Source organism: Falco peregrinus, chromosome 3 (genome assembly GCF_023634155.1).
Source record: "Falco peregrinus isolate bFalPer1 chromosome 3, bFalPer1.pri, whole genome shotgun sequence".
In the NCBI taxonomy this organism is placed as follows: domain Eukaryota; kingdom Metazoa; phylum Chordata; class Aves; order Falconiformes; family Falconidae; genus Falco; species Falco peregrinus.
In genome coordinates, this window is record NC_073723.1 from 111104296 (window position 1) to 111116811 (window position 12516).

Consider the following 12516-nt stretch of genomic DNA (forward strand, 5'->3'; position numbering starts at 1 on the left):
TTCCATAGGTCAGAATCTAATCAGAGGGTGGCCCGGCACAGCTTTTTCTATGAAATATGTCTTATTTAAAAAGAGCAAAGGGGAAGGAGAGGAGCCTCGGGTTTCGGAGCTGCCTTTGGGATGCTGATAATGCAGAGGATGATGGAGATGTTGGATTGGGCTCCTCCTTTGGAGGTGCAAATCTGATGCTCAGCCCCATTTAAATAGCCTTTAAAATTCAGCAGTACCTGTAACCGCTGGTTTCTTCTACCCATAAAAATCCAGAAAAAGGACCAAACTGGGGATTTTGAGGAGTGGTGACACTTTGCAATCCTCCACTGTCGGAAAGCAAAAGGCAGGGGGGGGATGGGGGATGAGATTCACACAACCACAGCAAAACAGCAGGTTTTGGACAGCTCCATCTGGATTCCTGCTTTATTTTTTGGCACCTGGCTTTATTTTCCCTGCTTTTCCCCCGCCCCTACGCACATCCTTAGCATTTGGGGGGCTGGCTCTTCTGGGGACTGCGCATCTGTTTCTCTCTGCTCTCCTGATCATGCTCTTTCCTTCCTTCTTTTCCCATCTTCTGGGATGGTTTTGCTCAGCATTTGGGCAGCTGTTGCTCTTCAGCTGGGTGAATTTCCACCTTCCATCCATTTCCAGGCATTGCTGGGGCTCCATCATCAACCCCCTGTCCCATCCCTGTCCCCCACGGCACTGGTGCAATAAATCCTGGAGCTCCAGAGCATCGGCTTTGCCGTGCAGGATCTGCTCAGGAGAAGCTCAGGAGCATCCTGTGGTTACACTCTGGTATTGGTAAGGACCAGTGTCCTCCCAGCACAGCCGAGCCTGCATTACTTGGTGGAGCGGTGGGAGCTGGTGGGCTGCAGCCCCATTGCCATCTCAAAATGGATTTGCAGCATGCGGAGGGAGCAGAGCAAAAATAAAAAAGCCCTTTTTGATGTTTTTTTGGGCCATCTAGAAGGTGCAGGTTGGGGATGTGTGTGGGGAATTTGCTTGGATAAACGCTTGGGCCAATGCAGCTGCTGCACGTGAGTGGAGGTTGGTGGCTGGGACCACCCCAAGCTTGGCAATTTTTTACTTTAAAAAGCCACCAACCATCAGAAGATGGTCTAAACACTACCAAATCCTGGCTGTACGGGGGTGGGGATGCTCCTGGCTCCCCACTGCTGTGCACAGGGTCTGAAGGACAAAGCCACAGGAAGAGGGATGGGGAACCATCTGGAGATGCTGCAGTTAAGAGCCGGGTACTCCTGTATCTCGGTAAATTGCAGGCACGAGGGAAAATGCAATCTTAACTCTGTCTTTGTCACCCATCGCTTCTGCCGCCAGCTTTATTTAATCGCCCCGCTGATCTGCGCTGGGGGCAGGAGGGAGATGTAATCTCGCCCAGAGGCTCCCAGCGCTGGTTGATGAAGAGGCAGAGCTTCTCTGCACACATGGGAGCTTCATCCCCGGCATGAATCCATCCTGGATTTCCTTTGGGCAGATGCCATTGTGCTGCAAACTGTTTGCTCGTCCCCCTCCCTTTGCTTTCATGCCTGTTGCTCATCTCGCTTTTGGAAATGTCAAAAGCAAAGCGGGGGAATTGGGGCACCCGCTGCGAGACCTCACCTGACCTTCCCCGCATCCCTCCCGCTCCTCCTCTCACTCCGCTCGCCCACCGCAGCCTCTCCATATCTGCAAAGCCCCCCGTTTGAGGGGCCCGCGTGCTGCGTCGGCAGCCACCAGGAATTAATCCCCACTTTAGCCTGCTAAAATAAACCCTGTCCAGCCAAGGAGAGAGGCTGGAAAGAAGCTGGTCCCGAATGAGGGTGGTAGCTGCTGTCGAGGATTTGGATTGCTGTGAGCAAGGAGGAAGGTGTCAGGCTGGGGTTGCAGAGGTGCAATATTAAAATCCATCTTGCTGTGCACTTTTTCAGGGCTGAAAACAGCCTTTAATTTACTCCCCATCCCTGCTTGGTGCTGCTGTTCCCCGTGTGCATGCTGTGTAGTGATGCAAAGCACTCTCCAGTACTCCCCACCACCCCAAAAAAATCCCCTTTTTCCAAATTTCCTTGAATCCAGCCGGTTGCAGCAGCAAACCTGCTGTTGCAGCCCCCCCAAAAAGCAGCACAAAGAGGGCTTCTTCACTTTTAGAGCCCCGTGTTCAATATGCTGGGCCACGCTGCCTTGCTGTTGCAGTAGGCACGTGGGCGTGCAGCGTGCTCTCCCACAGGTCGTGGCTGAGATTTATTGCCAAAACACCAGCAACTTGTTTTACAAGTGATGCAAGCCTCGTATTGCTGGCAGTGGGTTGTATAAAGTCACCTTCCCCTCTTTTGGGGCGTCTTCTGCAAAGGAGCCTCGGTTCCTGCAGCCCCATTTCCAAACCTGCTGCCGTTTTCCAGGTGCTCTGAGCTTTTCCTATGTTGCTGTTCCACCTGATGCAAGCAGTAATTAAAAAAAATAATAATAATATGGATTTCTGCAGTGGGTTAAGGGCTGTTTTGGGGTTCCTTGGTTGCAGATGGTGTGGAATGGGTGCGGTCTGGGCGATGGTGCTAAAGAAAGGCTGGGATCTGGCAGGCTGTCAATCTGGCATCTTCGAGCAGCAGAGGAAATAGAGGAAAATAAAATAGAAATGCAATTGCCTGCCCTCCCGACCCCGGCTGCTCTGTGCTCCTGCAATAGCTTTGCAGCAAATTGAGGGGAAACAGGGAGAAAACGGCCAGACGGAACCACCCGGGCTCTGATTTTCCCTCTGCTGCAAGGACAGATCCTGCATCCAGCGCTGGGGGAGATGGGGAGGGGGCAGGCTGTCGGCCAGAGCTGGGCTGTAAAACCACAGGTTGGGCTTTGCACATCCTCTGATGAATCTGTTGGACCCGTTCCCGTAAGGAATAAGTCATTTAAGAGGGTTTTAAAGCAAGCGCGGGGTGGAGGACCTTGGTCTGCGATGGGGAGGGAACCGGTGTGGAGCGATGATGGTGGAGGGGAAGTGGAAGCCAATATTTTCATAGGAAGGATGGGCTTGAGCTTGCAGGCAGGAGAGGGGGGCTGGGGGGCTCAGAGCTTTGTGCATGGACCAAGACGAGCCTCAAAATCCGGCCGCCCAGGGTGTATTTGGGGCCAACATGGGCAGTTTTTGCAAAGCTGGGGGGAGAGAAGCAGCGAAACCGTCAGTCCTTGCAGTTTGGTGCCATAAGCTGGTAAATTAGGTCAGGAAGGATTTTCTCCAGTTCGTACCTTGCTGGTGCGTTGGGAGCAGGCAAAATCCATCGCTGCAAGGGGGCAAGATGCCACAGTGATGGGCTTGCCCATGTGTTACCTCTACGTGGATTGCAGCCAGCGTTTGCTCCCCATGGCAGAGTATTATTAATCCTGTAAAACTATAGGAGAACAGTGTTTTCACCCCCTGCACCATTCTTACCCAGCAGCTCACATCTCTTTTTTTTCTCCTTTTTATTTAACTTTTCCAGCCTACCTGACGGTCAGCATCGAGCCGCTGCCACCCGTGGTGGTGGGAGATGCCGTCACTCTGAAATGCAACTTCAAGACAGATGGGAAGATGCGGGAGATCGTCTGGTACCGGGTAAGCGGTGCCGGTGCCTCTTCCCTGCCCTTGGGGACAGGGACACGAAGCCACCCGCCTGCTTTGCTCCTGTACAACAGAAGGTCAAGGCTGGATGGTGGAGAGAAAGGCAGACGGTGCTCTCGCTGACGGGAATATCGATGCGGTGGAGCAGGCTGGCAGGCTGGCCTTTGAAAAACCTGGGTGGGGAAAGATGTAAAATGGTTTTGCAGTCAGCTGGAGGGCTCCAGGAGGCTTTTTCCAGGTGTTCTGTTACCTTTTCTGGGTGGATTTGGGGTTGGCAGGCTCAGTTTGGTGCTGGGGGCTTTGCACCCAGGGTTGGTGCTAGTTGGGTTTGGGGAGCCAGGGGCTGGGGTCAGCACCGCTGTGCAAAGAGAATTTGCATGTTGAGTGTGAAACAATGTAAAAAAGAGGGTGGTTTTCGTGCAACATGGGAAATGATGTGAAATTGAGGGTGTTTGGGGCTTGGGAGCAGTGCTGGGCTCTTCAAGCCTCCCCAAAAAAACTTGCCCCTTCCCATCCCTGTCCCCAAAACACTCACAGATGTAGGATGCTGATCTGGACTTGGAGCATCTGGTTTTATCTGGGGAGGGGGGCGTTGGAGGCTGTAGCTTTTCCCCCCTACCAGTATCGCTCCCATCTGCACCAAGCCTGGATCCAGCCTCAGCTATAATGGTCCAGAGCAGTGGGTTTGGTTTTTTCTGGGGAATTTCAGGATAAGCTGCCAAACAAAAATAAAACCCCCATGGTGGTCTGATCGGAGACAGCTTGAACTTTTCCAGGATGAGAAAAACTCGGCTCTTTGCTTGCACGTTTGCTTACGGAGGAGGCGAAGAGCAAGCTAGCTGGGCTGGTGGCGTGGGATGAAACGGCTGCCCTTCACCAGAGGGTATTTTTTCATGGTTTTACTGTCATCTCTCTGCTCCCTAAACAAGGAGCATCTCTGCCTTAAAGCTCTTCCTTGCATCCAGGCAGGTGTATAAATAGGAAAAGGTGCTCTCCGGACTGATGTATATTCCGTTGCCGGAGCGTGGTGCGTGCACAGGAGTATTTCCATCGAGTCCTGGCCATTGTTTGCTATAAATACCTGTGTTTGCGTGTGTAAGTGATACAAGCAGGGAAATATGAAAATATAAACCAAACACTGTCCTGAACCCTGAATTACAGCTTGCAATTGTCTTTGTCTCCCCCTTATTTTGGCGAGGAGTTTTTTTGCCTGGTGCTCCTTCTGCTGGTGCTGCCGTCTCCACCAGGTTTTTCCTTCCCTTTTCCACTCGGTAATATTGGATTAACCCACTTTCTTGCAAGCTGGGGCTGGATTTGCATAATCCCCCCTGCGCAGAGGGATGCTGGAGCCCTCGGCGAGAGGATGACGCGCCGGGGCGGCCGAGCAAATTACGCTCTGAGAAAGCACAGAGAGAGCAGGAGGGGAAAAAATAACCCAGCTTTTCTTTTTCTCACCGCAAATCCCCCTTTCTTCCAGGTTTTTTACTCCCTCTCCTCTTTCTCCTTTCCCAGGGAGCTTTCCGCATTCAGAAAGTTGGTGTTTTCATAGAGCATCTCAGGATTTCCCAAATTCCCTCCTGATTTTAGGGGGTTTTTGCCTTTTTCCCCCCCTTTCTTGTCTCACACAGGGAGTTTTGCAGCTGCCCAAAGTGCCAGTCACAGCTTCCCCATGCAGGAGGTGATGGATGGTCTCGGCCAAGCCAGGGTGGAGATGCTGGGGCTGCAGAGTTATATTTATACCATTTGTAAATCATCCTAACGGCGTCTTTGTGCGTGGTGCTGGAGCAGCGGAGCGGGGTGGTGTGGGGACCCGCTGGGGCGCCAGTTTCCCTTGGTTTATTTTACGGGGAGCAGAGTCAGCTCATTGAGTTTGAAGGTGCAGAGCTGCTCCAGGGGTGCACATCAGGTTGCATGGAGGGGAGGAAGGCAAAAGAGAGGGAGTGCAGCAGCAAACTTGACGGCAGCAGTTTGGTGTAGGGCATGGGATGCATCCATAGCCCTTGGGGTGCAGCCATAACCCATCAGGGTGCAGAGTGGGCGCATAACCTGTGGGGTGCTTGTGTTAACTCAACAGGAGCATGCATAATTCATCAAAGTGTGGGCACAACCCGTCAGGAGCGTGCATAACCCATGGGGTGGATGCATAACTCATCAGGGTGCGTGTATAACCTATCAAAGTGCATGCATAACCTGTTGGGAGCGTGCCTAACCCGCGGGGGTGCACGCATTAACCCCCAGGATGAGTGCATAACTCCTCAGGAGTATGTATAACCCATCAGGATGCATGCGTAGCACATCGGGGTGTGTGCATAACCCATCAGGGTGTATGCGTAACCCGTTGGGATGCGTGTGTAACTCATCTGGGGCGTGCAGAACCCATCAGGATGCGTGCACAAACAGTTGGGGGGTGTGCATAACCCATCAGGAGCACGCATAAGCCCTGGGGTGCATGCCCAGCACATCGGGGTGCATGCATTAACCGATGGGGAGGGCGCACAGGCAGCGCAGCTGAAGGCTGTGAGGCACGGAGGGGCTCCTTACCACGGGTAAGGTGGGTAAAACCCTGCCGAGCAGCACCGTGCTGCAAACCAGCACCCCCAGAACCCCTCTCCAGCAATTCCCCTGGAGCCCCTGGGCCAGCGAGCGGGGGTGACAGCAAGGGACAACCTTTTTCTCAGGCCAGAAAACCCCCTGGGCATGAGCCGCCACTCCAGGTCACTTGAAATGCAGAAGACTCAAGGAGACCCGGGATGAGCAAAGGGGCTTTTTCACGGTGTAAACAGCAACACCTACCATCTGCAGAGGTGTTAATTAATATTCATCCACCCCCCTCCACGCTAAATTCATCTCCAGAAGGTGTGATTTGCCTGAGAACATGTGCAGACATGGGTCTGAACCTCTTGTGCCTTAGTCAAGGGCCCGAAAACCCTTGCAGGAGACAAGGGTGGTGGCATCCTTGCAAACGAGCTTGTAATGAGTCCGGGAAGCCTCGGAGCTGTCAGGCTGTTAGCTGCCTCCCATCGCAGGCGTCTTGGGGGTCGTGCTCGAGACCTGATTAGTATGGTCACTGCCACGCCGCGGCAAAGGATGGGGAGGGAGAAAATTACTTTTTGCAGCAGTGCAGAGCTCTAAAAAAAAAAGAAATCATAATACAGGAGCGGGAGAGGGAGGGTAAATCCTCTGAGTGTCTGTTCTGGCTCTGTACAGACATCTGGCAGTGCCAGGGAAGCAGGCAGCCGGCAGCAGCCAGCCTGTACACGCAGCCGGGGGCTCGGGCGAGGTGGTGGTAATTGCAAAAAAGTGTTTTGCAGATTTTTGGTGGCAGGCAAGGGTCGAGCCTGGTTCCCTGGTGGAGAGCCGTGCTCCCACGCTTGCCGTCCCGCTGCCGGGTGGGGGCTGGGGGCTTGGCGTGGGGATGTATGGCAGTGAGAGCCGGGGGTGGAGGGGAGCCCTCGGGTCTGGGGGCAGTCACTCTGCCTCAATTAATTAGAGTTTGGTGCTCAGTCTAATTAGGAAGAAGGAAAATAACCGCAGAACTGCGGCTGGTGTTGCTGTCGGCAGTGCCCTTGCTTGGGCATTGCTGTCTGTAGCAGCTATGGTGCGTTGGCATTGCTGTCTGTAGCAGCCATGGTGCGTTGGCATTGCTCTCCATAGCACCCATGATGCGTGGGCATGGCTCTCTGAGCACCCATGGTGCATGGGCATTACTCTCCGTAGCACCCATGATACACAGACATTGCTCTCCGTAGTACCCATGGTGTACAGACATTGCTCTCCATAGCACCCGTGGTGCATGGGCATTGCTCTCCGTAGCACCCGTGGTACACAGGCATTGCTCTCCGTAGCACCCATGGTGTGTTGGCATTGCTCTCCGTAGCACCCATGGTGTGTGGGCATGGCTCTCTTGAGCACCCATGGTGCATGGACATTGCTCTCTGTAGCACCCATCATACACAGGTGTTTCTCTCCATAGTCCCCATGGTGCACATTGCTCATTGTAGCACCCACAGTGCACAAGCATCACTTTCCGTAGCACCCATGCATGAGCACTTAGCTCCATAGCACGCATTAACGTGGCCTTTGCAGGTGAGGGGATGCACCCCAGGACCCTGCAGGTCCCCCGATCCCCCCTGCAAGCCGTTCTCCCCATCCTTCATGCAACAGCTCCTGGTTTTTAAGCTCCCCGGCTCGGTGCATGGGGATTGCAAAGCGTTTTGCTCCACGGAGGAGCTCATCAGGCTGGTCCCCTCCTGGCGAAGGCCAGGGGGCCTCCAAAACCCGCGGCAACAGCAAGTGGGGGCTGATGCTTTACAGATGTCGGCAGTGCCACTTGGAGCCGCCTGATCGATGGTGACAAAGTGCAGTCCCCGCAGGGGCTTCCTCTGCCACTGCCCATTAGGGGAAATGAGACGTTACAGCTCCGGCCGGCGTCTCCCACGGTGGCTCCGAGTGGGAAATGTTGCTGGTGACAGTGATAAAGTCACTGCTCAGAGCAGCATTGGCTCCAGAGGGGGGGGAAGACGGGGTGGAGGAGCCAAGCGAAGGGCACCCGGCACACTGAGGCTGTTGCCAGCCCTTCCTGCACTGTCCGGTGCTGCTAGAAGAGCCCGGAGCCTTGGCAGGTTTGGGGGTGCTGGGTCGGGGATGCTCGGGAGCAGCCAGGCTGCAGGCACCGGGATGCTGCTTATCACCTCTCGCTCCTGCACAACATCTCCCAGAAATTTGCATCCCCCCTCCAAATTTTCAAACCAAGCCAATTTACAGGGGATTGTGCCTCCAATTTATAAACCTGTTTCCCTTTAGGGAAAAAACTGAAGTTTTACAGCTGGGGAGAAATTCTCTAAAATCTGAGCAAAGCTGCTGATGGAGAGATCTCGGGCCGGTGGCTGCGCGAGGTCTGACTTGTGCCATTCATCTACACGCCGGCTGGGTCGTCTCTGCGCCTCGGAGATGATAATTTAAATGTCAGTATGGGGAACTCTCTTAATTCCTCATGCTCAGGCAGGGAGAGAAGGTCACAAGCATCAGCAGAGTTTATTGAGCTTTCTATTACCGCTGGGAGAGGGCATCGCTCCGGCGCGGCAGTGGGGAGCTCGGGCTGCGCCTCCCAAAATTGCACAACCCTCGTGCAATATTGATTTGCTCGTGCACGTGGTTTAGCGATGCTGGAGAGGGGGGTGTCGGCGTGGGTGCTGCCCTTTGGGGGATGGAGTCAGGTTGTGATCCTCATTCTGGGATCCAAAGCATCTGGGTTTGGGCAGATATATGAACTGCTTTGTATTTTTTGGAAAGCAGATTTGCCAGTGGCAGCGTTTGGGGTGGCTCTGAGCAAGGTGGGACTGAGTGTTCCAGCCAGGGCAGGGCAGGAGGAGGGATTTCAACTAGCCAAGCTAAATGCAGGTGCTCAAGCGGGTTGGGGGGGAATCAGAAAAAAATCTAAAAAAGGGGTTTTCTAACATGATGCGTTTCTCTCCATGGCTGTGGCATGGGCTTGGGTGCAGCCAGGGGATGCTGCACACGCTGGTGCTGCCCACTGAAGCACACTGAGCGTTGCAGCCACCCCTTGCAGCGTTGCAGTCGCCCCTTGCAGCACACTAAGTGTTGCAGTCGCCCAGTCGCCCTTACAGCGCACTAAGCGTTGCAGTTGCCTGTTGCAGTCACCCCTTGCAGTGTTGCAGTCGCCCCTTACAGCACGCTAAGCATTGCAGTCACCCTTGCAGCATTGCAGTTGCCCCTTGCAGCGTTGCAGTCACCCCTTACAGCACGCTAAGCGTTGCGGTCACCCCTTGCAGTGCTGCAGTCGCCCCTTGCAGCCCCTTCAGGGTATTTTCCCTCTTGCCATAGCAAGTGCTCGTTGCATTTGCTCGGCAAAGGGGCTGCATTCAGTCCCAGGGCAGGAGTGGGTGCAGGTGGCTGGAGCAGAGCCCAGCCCTGCTCCCCAGGGTGCTGTGGAGTCCTCCTCCTCACCCTCCAGAGCCCCTCCCCGCCACCCCCTCGCCCTCCTGTGCATCGCTCCCCAGTGCTTATGCAGCCCACCGAGCATCCCGGCGAGAGGCTGCGGCGACACGAATGGTGCCAGCGTTATCTGGGGGCAGCAGGTCGCCGGCCAGCTGAAGTGCATCGGGGGGAGAGGCAGGAGGGGGCTGCCCCTGTGGGGGTGGGAAGGAGCCGGGGGTTAAAGTATCCCTGCGCTGTGGCAATCGCCGGGTTTGTGTCAGAAATAAGATTTTTACTGGGGTTTATAAATAATGCAGCAGGCAGCCTCGCGCTGCTTAAACGTGCCTTTTCTGCTCCCTGTGCCCCTTCTCCTCCCACTCCTCAGGGTGGGCACAATCTGGGGCAGTCACCGTCAGCTGCTGCTGAATTCTCGTCCTTTTTTTTTTTTTCCCCAGCAAGAAGCGTTGGGCTTGGCTGCTCCCCCACACCCCCCCCCCCCGTGGGTTCACCTGCAATTTTATATGTAGCTCCTCTCCAAAAAAATCGACCCCAGGGCACAGATAAAAGGCTAAAAGTAGGTCTAATCCCTGGGAAGAGACTATTTTTTATGTGCCTTTTCATAGGAGCCTATTAACTGCCTGTAATCCCCTGAGGATGCAACAGGGCTGGGGCATCTTCCCTTGCTGTGCATCCCTGGGGGGATGCAGGGGGTCCTGGGGGGTGAGCAGTGGCAGGAGTGATGCTTGGAGCTGCATTTTTGCACTCCCATCCTTGGATCTGGCTCAATGTTTCCTGGCGTTGCCCACAGCTGTCCAGACGTGCCAGGGAACCGTGGCTTGGTCCATGGGGCATCACCTCCACCGCTCCCCTTCCCCAGAGCATCCCTCTGTGCAGCAGCTGGCTCTGTTGCATCCCCAAAATAATCCCTGGAAAACTCTTTGAGATGATCCACAAATTGCTTCTCGATCTGGGAGCAGCTTGGAGGCTTCTCCCCAAACCCACCCCAGCGTGTAAATAAAAGTCGGGAAAAGTCAGGCGCGTCCTTGAAAACTTCCCATCGTTCCCAAGGCCAGAGATTTACAACTACGATAATTCGTCTTGCAATTCTTTATCCCGCATCCGTGCCAGTGTGTATTTTCTTTGCAATAAAAGCCTCAGCCTCGGCAAATAAATCTGAAGAGGTGGTTTTAGTGTCAGCTTTTTTCCTGCCCCCCGCCCCTGGCCTTTTTGCCATAAAAAAAAGGGGGAGAAAGAGAAAATCTGGAATCAAAGTTGGATTTTGCCCAAGTGGAGTGAGAAGCGCTGGGTGGGGAGAGGGGGGCTTCTCCCTGGGAGATGCTGGGTTTGGGGGAGTTAATCCCCCAAATCCCTTTTTTCGTGCACCTGGTTTGTTTTTTTAAAAAAATGACTATTCTAACCCACTAATGGATCAATCTGAGGTGGTTTAGCCCCAAAATGCGCCTCTCTCCTCTGCGTCGCTGCCCTCTGCCTTTGCCTCCTTGGTTTTGTATTAAACTTTGCACCTCACAAGAGGGGGAGATAAATCTGAAGGCGCTGAGGGACACAGGGAAGAAACGAGCCTTCCCTGCTCCTAAAAAGAACATTTTTCCACTTAAAAATTACAACCCTGGTGAGTGGCTGGAGAGAGGGGTTGGTGATGCGATAACCACGCAGGTTTTAGTCTCAGCAGGGTCATAATAATGAAATAATATTTGTTGGCTCTTAATGAAACTATTAAAACTATTTTTAAAGTTACAATCTATTAATATTTTAAAATACATTTAAAAAAAATGTGTAAAAATAAAGATAGTAAAATTTAAAATAATTGAGAACTTTAAAAAGTGGGTGCAGAGCTGCTCCCGTGTTTGCAAGGGTGACCGTGAGCATCTCATAGACGAGTTGGGGTTGGGTTTTTTGGTTTTTTGGCAGGTCACCGATGGTGGGACCATCAAGCAGAAGATCTTCACCTTCGATGCCATGTTCTCCACCAATTTCTCACACATGGAAAATTATCGGAAGCGGGAGGATCTGGTCTACCAGTCCACCGTGCGGTAAGTCACCCTATGTCGCCTCCTTTGGATGCCGGCTGCTTTTTAATGCCAATTTTTAGGAATTTCTGATTTTTAGGAATTTTTTCCCCATGTTGGGGTAGTTGAGGGTGTTAGGGCAGTACTCAACGTCTCGCCTTTGGCAGTCGGCGGGGATTCATCGCATTGCAAAGAAATTATCATCACCAAATAGCCCAGGTCTGTCCCCAGAGTCCTGCTTGTCCCAGGGGAAAAGGTGACATTGGTGGAGATTTCCAGTGGTGAAAACGGGCAGAGAAACACCAGACTTGGGAAAACAAACCAAAAGAAAAAAAAAAATTTATATATATATAAAAGAGGCAGCATGGAAGCTTGTCTTTGCTTTTCTTCCAAGTGCGAAATCACTTGCAGGAGTGTCAGCTTTATTACTAATTACACACTTGCTTTATTGCCAGTGTTATAAAAACAAAACTGGAGCCTGGAAAAAAAAAAAGTCACGGGGAGACTTAATTCAAAGCAAAAAAAGCTGAGGTGAAGTATTTATTTTTGCAATTTTTTTTTTATTTGTTCCCTTTTTAAATTAGAATTTGCTAATTGGATTTCAAAGCTCGTTTTTCCCAGCATGGGATAATAAAAATTCTGTGTACGGTGGGGGAAATGCAGTTGTTTCCTCGAGGTGATGTGATGCTTTGCACCTGCAAGTGTCCGTGGATGGATTGGAAAGGGCTTGTCCCATTGCATGAGCATGTGTGCGAGTGCTAAATTCTTTCTAATTCTTGGAAATTTGAATTTCTGGAGGTTTTTTTGTTGTTTTTTTCTGCTACACTCAGAGCTATTGTTTTATTATAAGAAAGAGCAAGGGTGTTAGGTGGGCTGCATGGGAATAAACGTGAATATAGAGTGGAGAAAAGCAGGAAAGCGGGGCTGGAGAGGAGATGCTCAGGGGAGGCTCAGAAGATGCTCAGAGGATGC

At 52.7% G+C, this 12516-nt stretch overlaps 1 protein-coding gene across 2 annotated transcripts in view; it reads left to right on the plus strand.

The window, feature by feature from the left end:
• Positions 1-12516, plus strand: part of IGSF21 (immunoglobin superfamily member 21) — a 41368-nt gene that overhangs the window by 18344 nt on the left and 10508 nt on the right. For both annotated transcript variants that reach the window (XM_055800732.1, XM_055800731.1), the window contains exons 2-3: positions 3462-3574; positions 11447-11568. In XM_055800732.1, coding sequence (XP_055656707.1) covers positions 3462-3574; positions 11447-11568 — 235 coding nt within the window. The remainder of the gene's footprint in view (positions 1-3461; positions 3575-11446; positions 11569-12516) is intronic.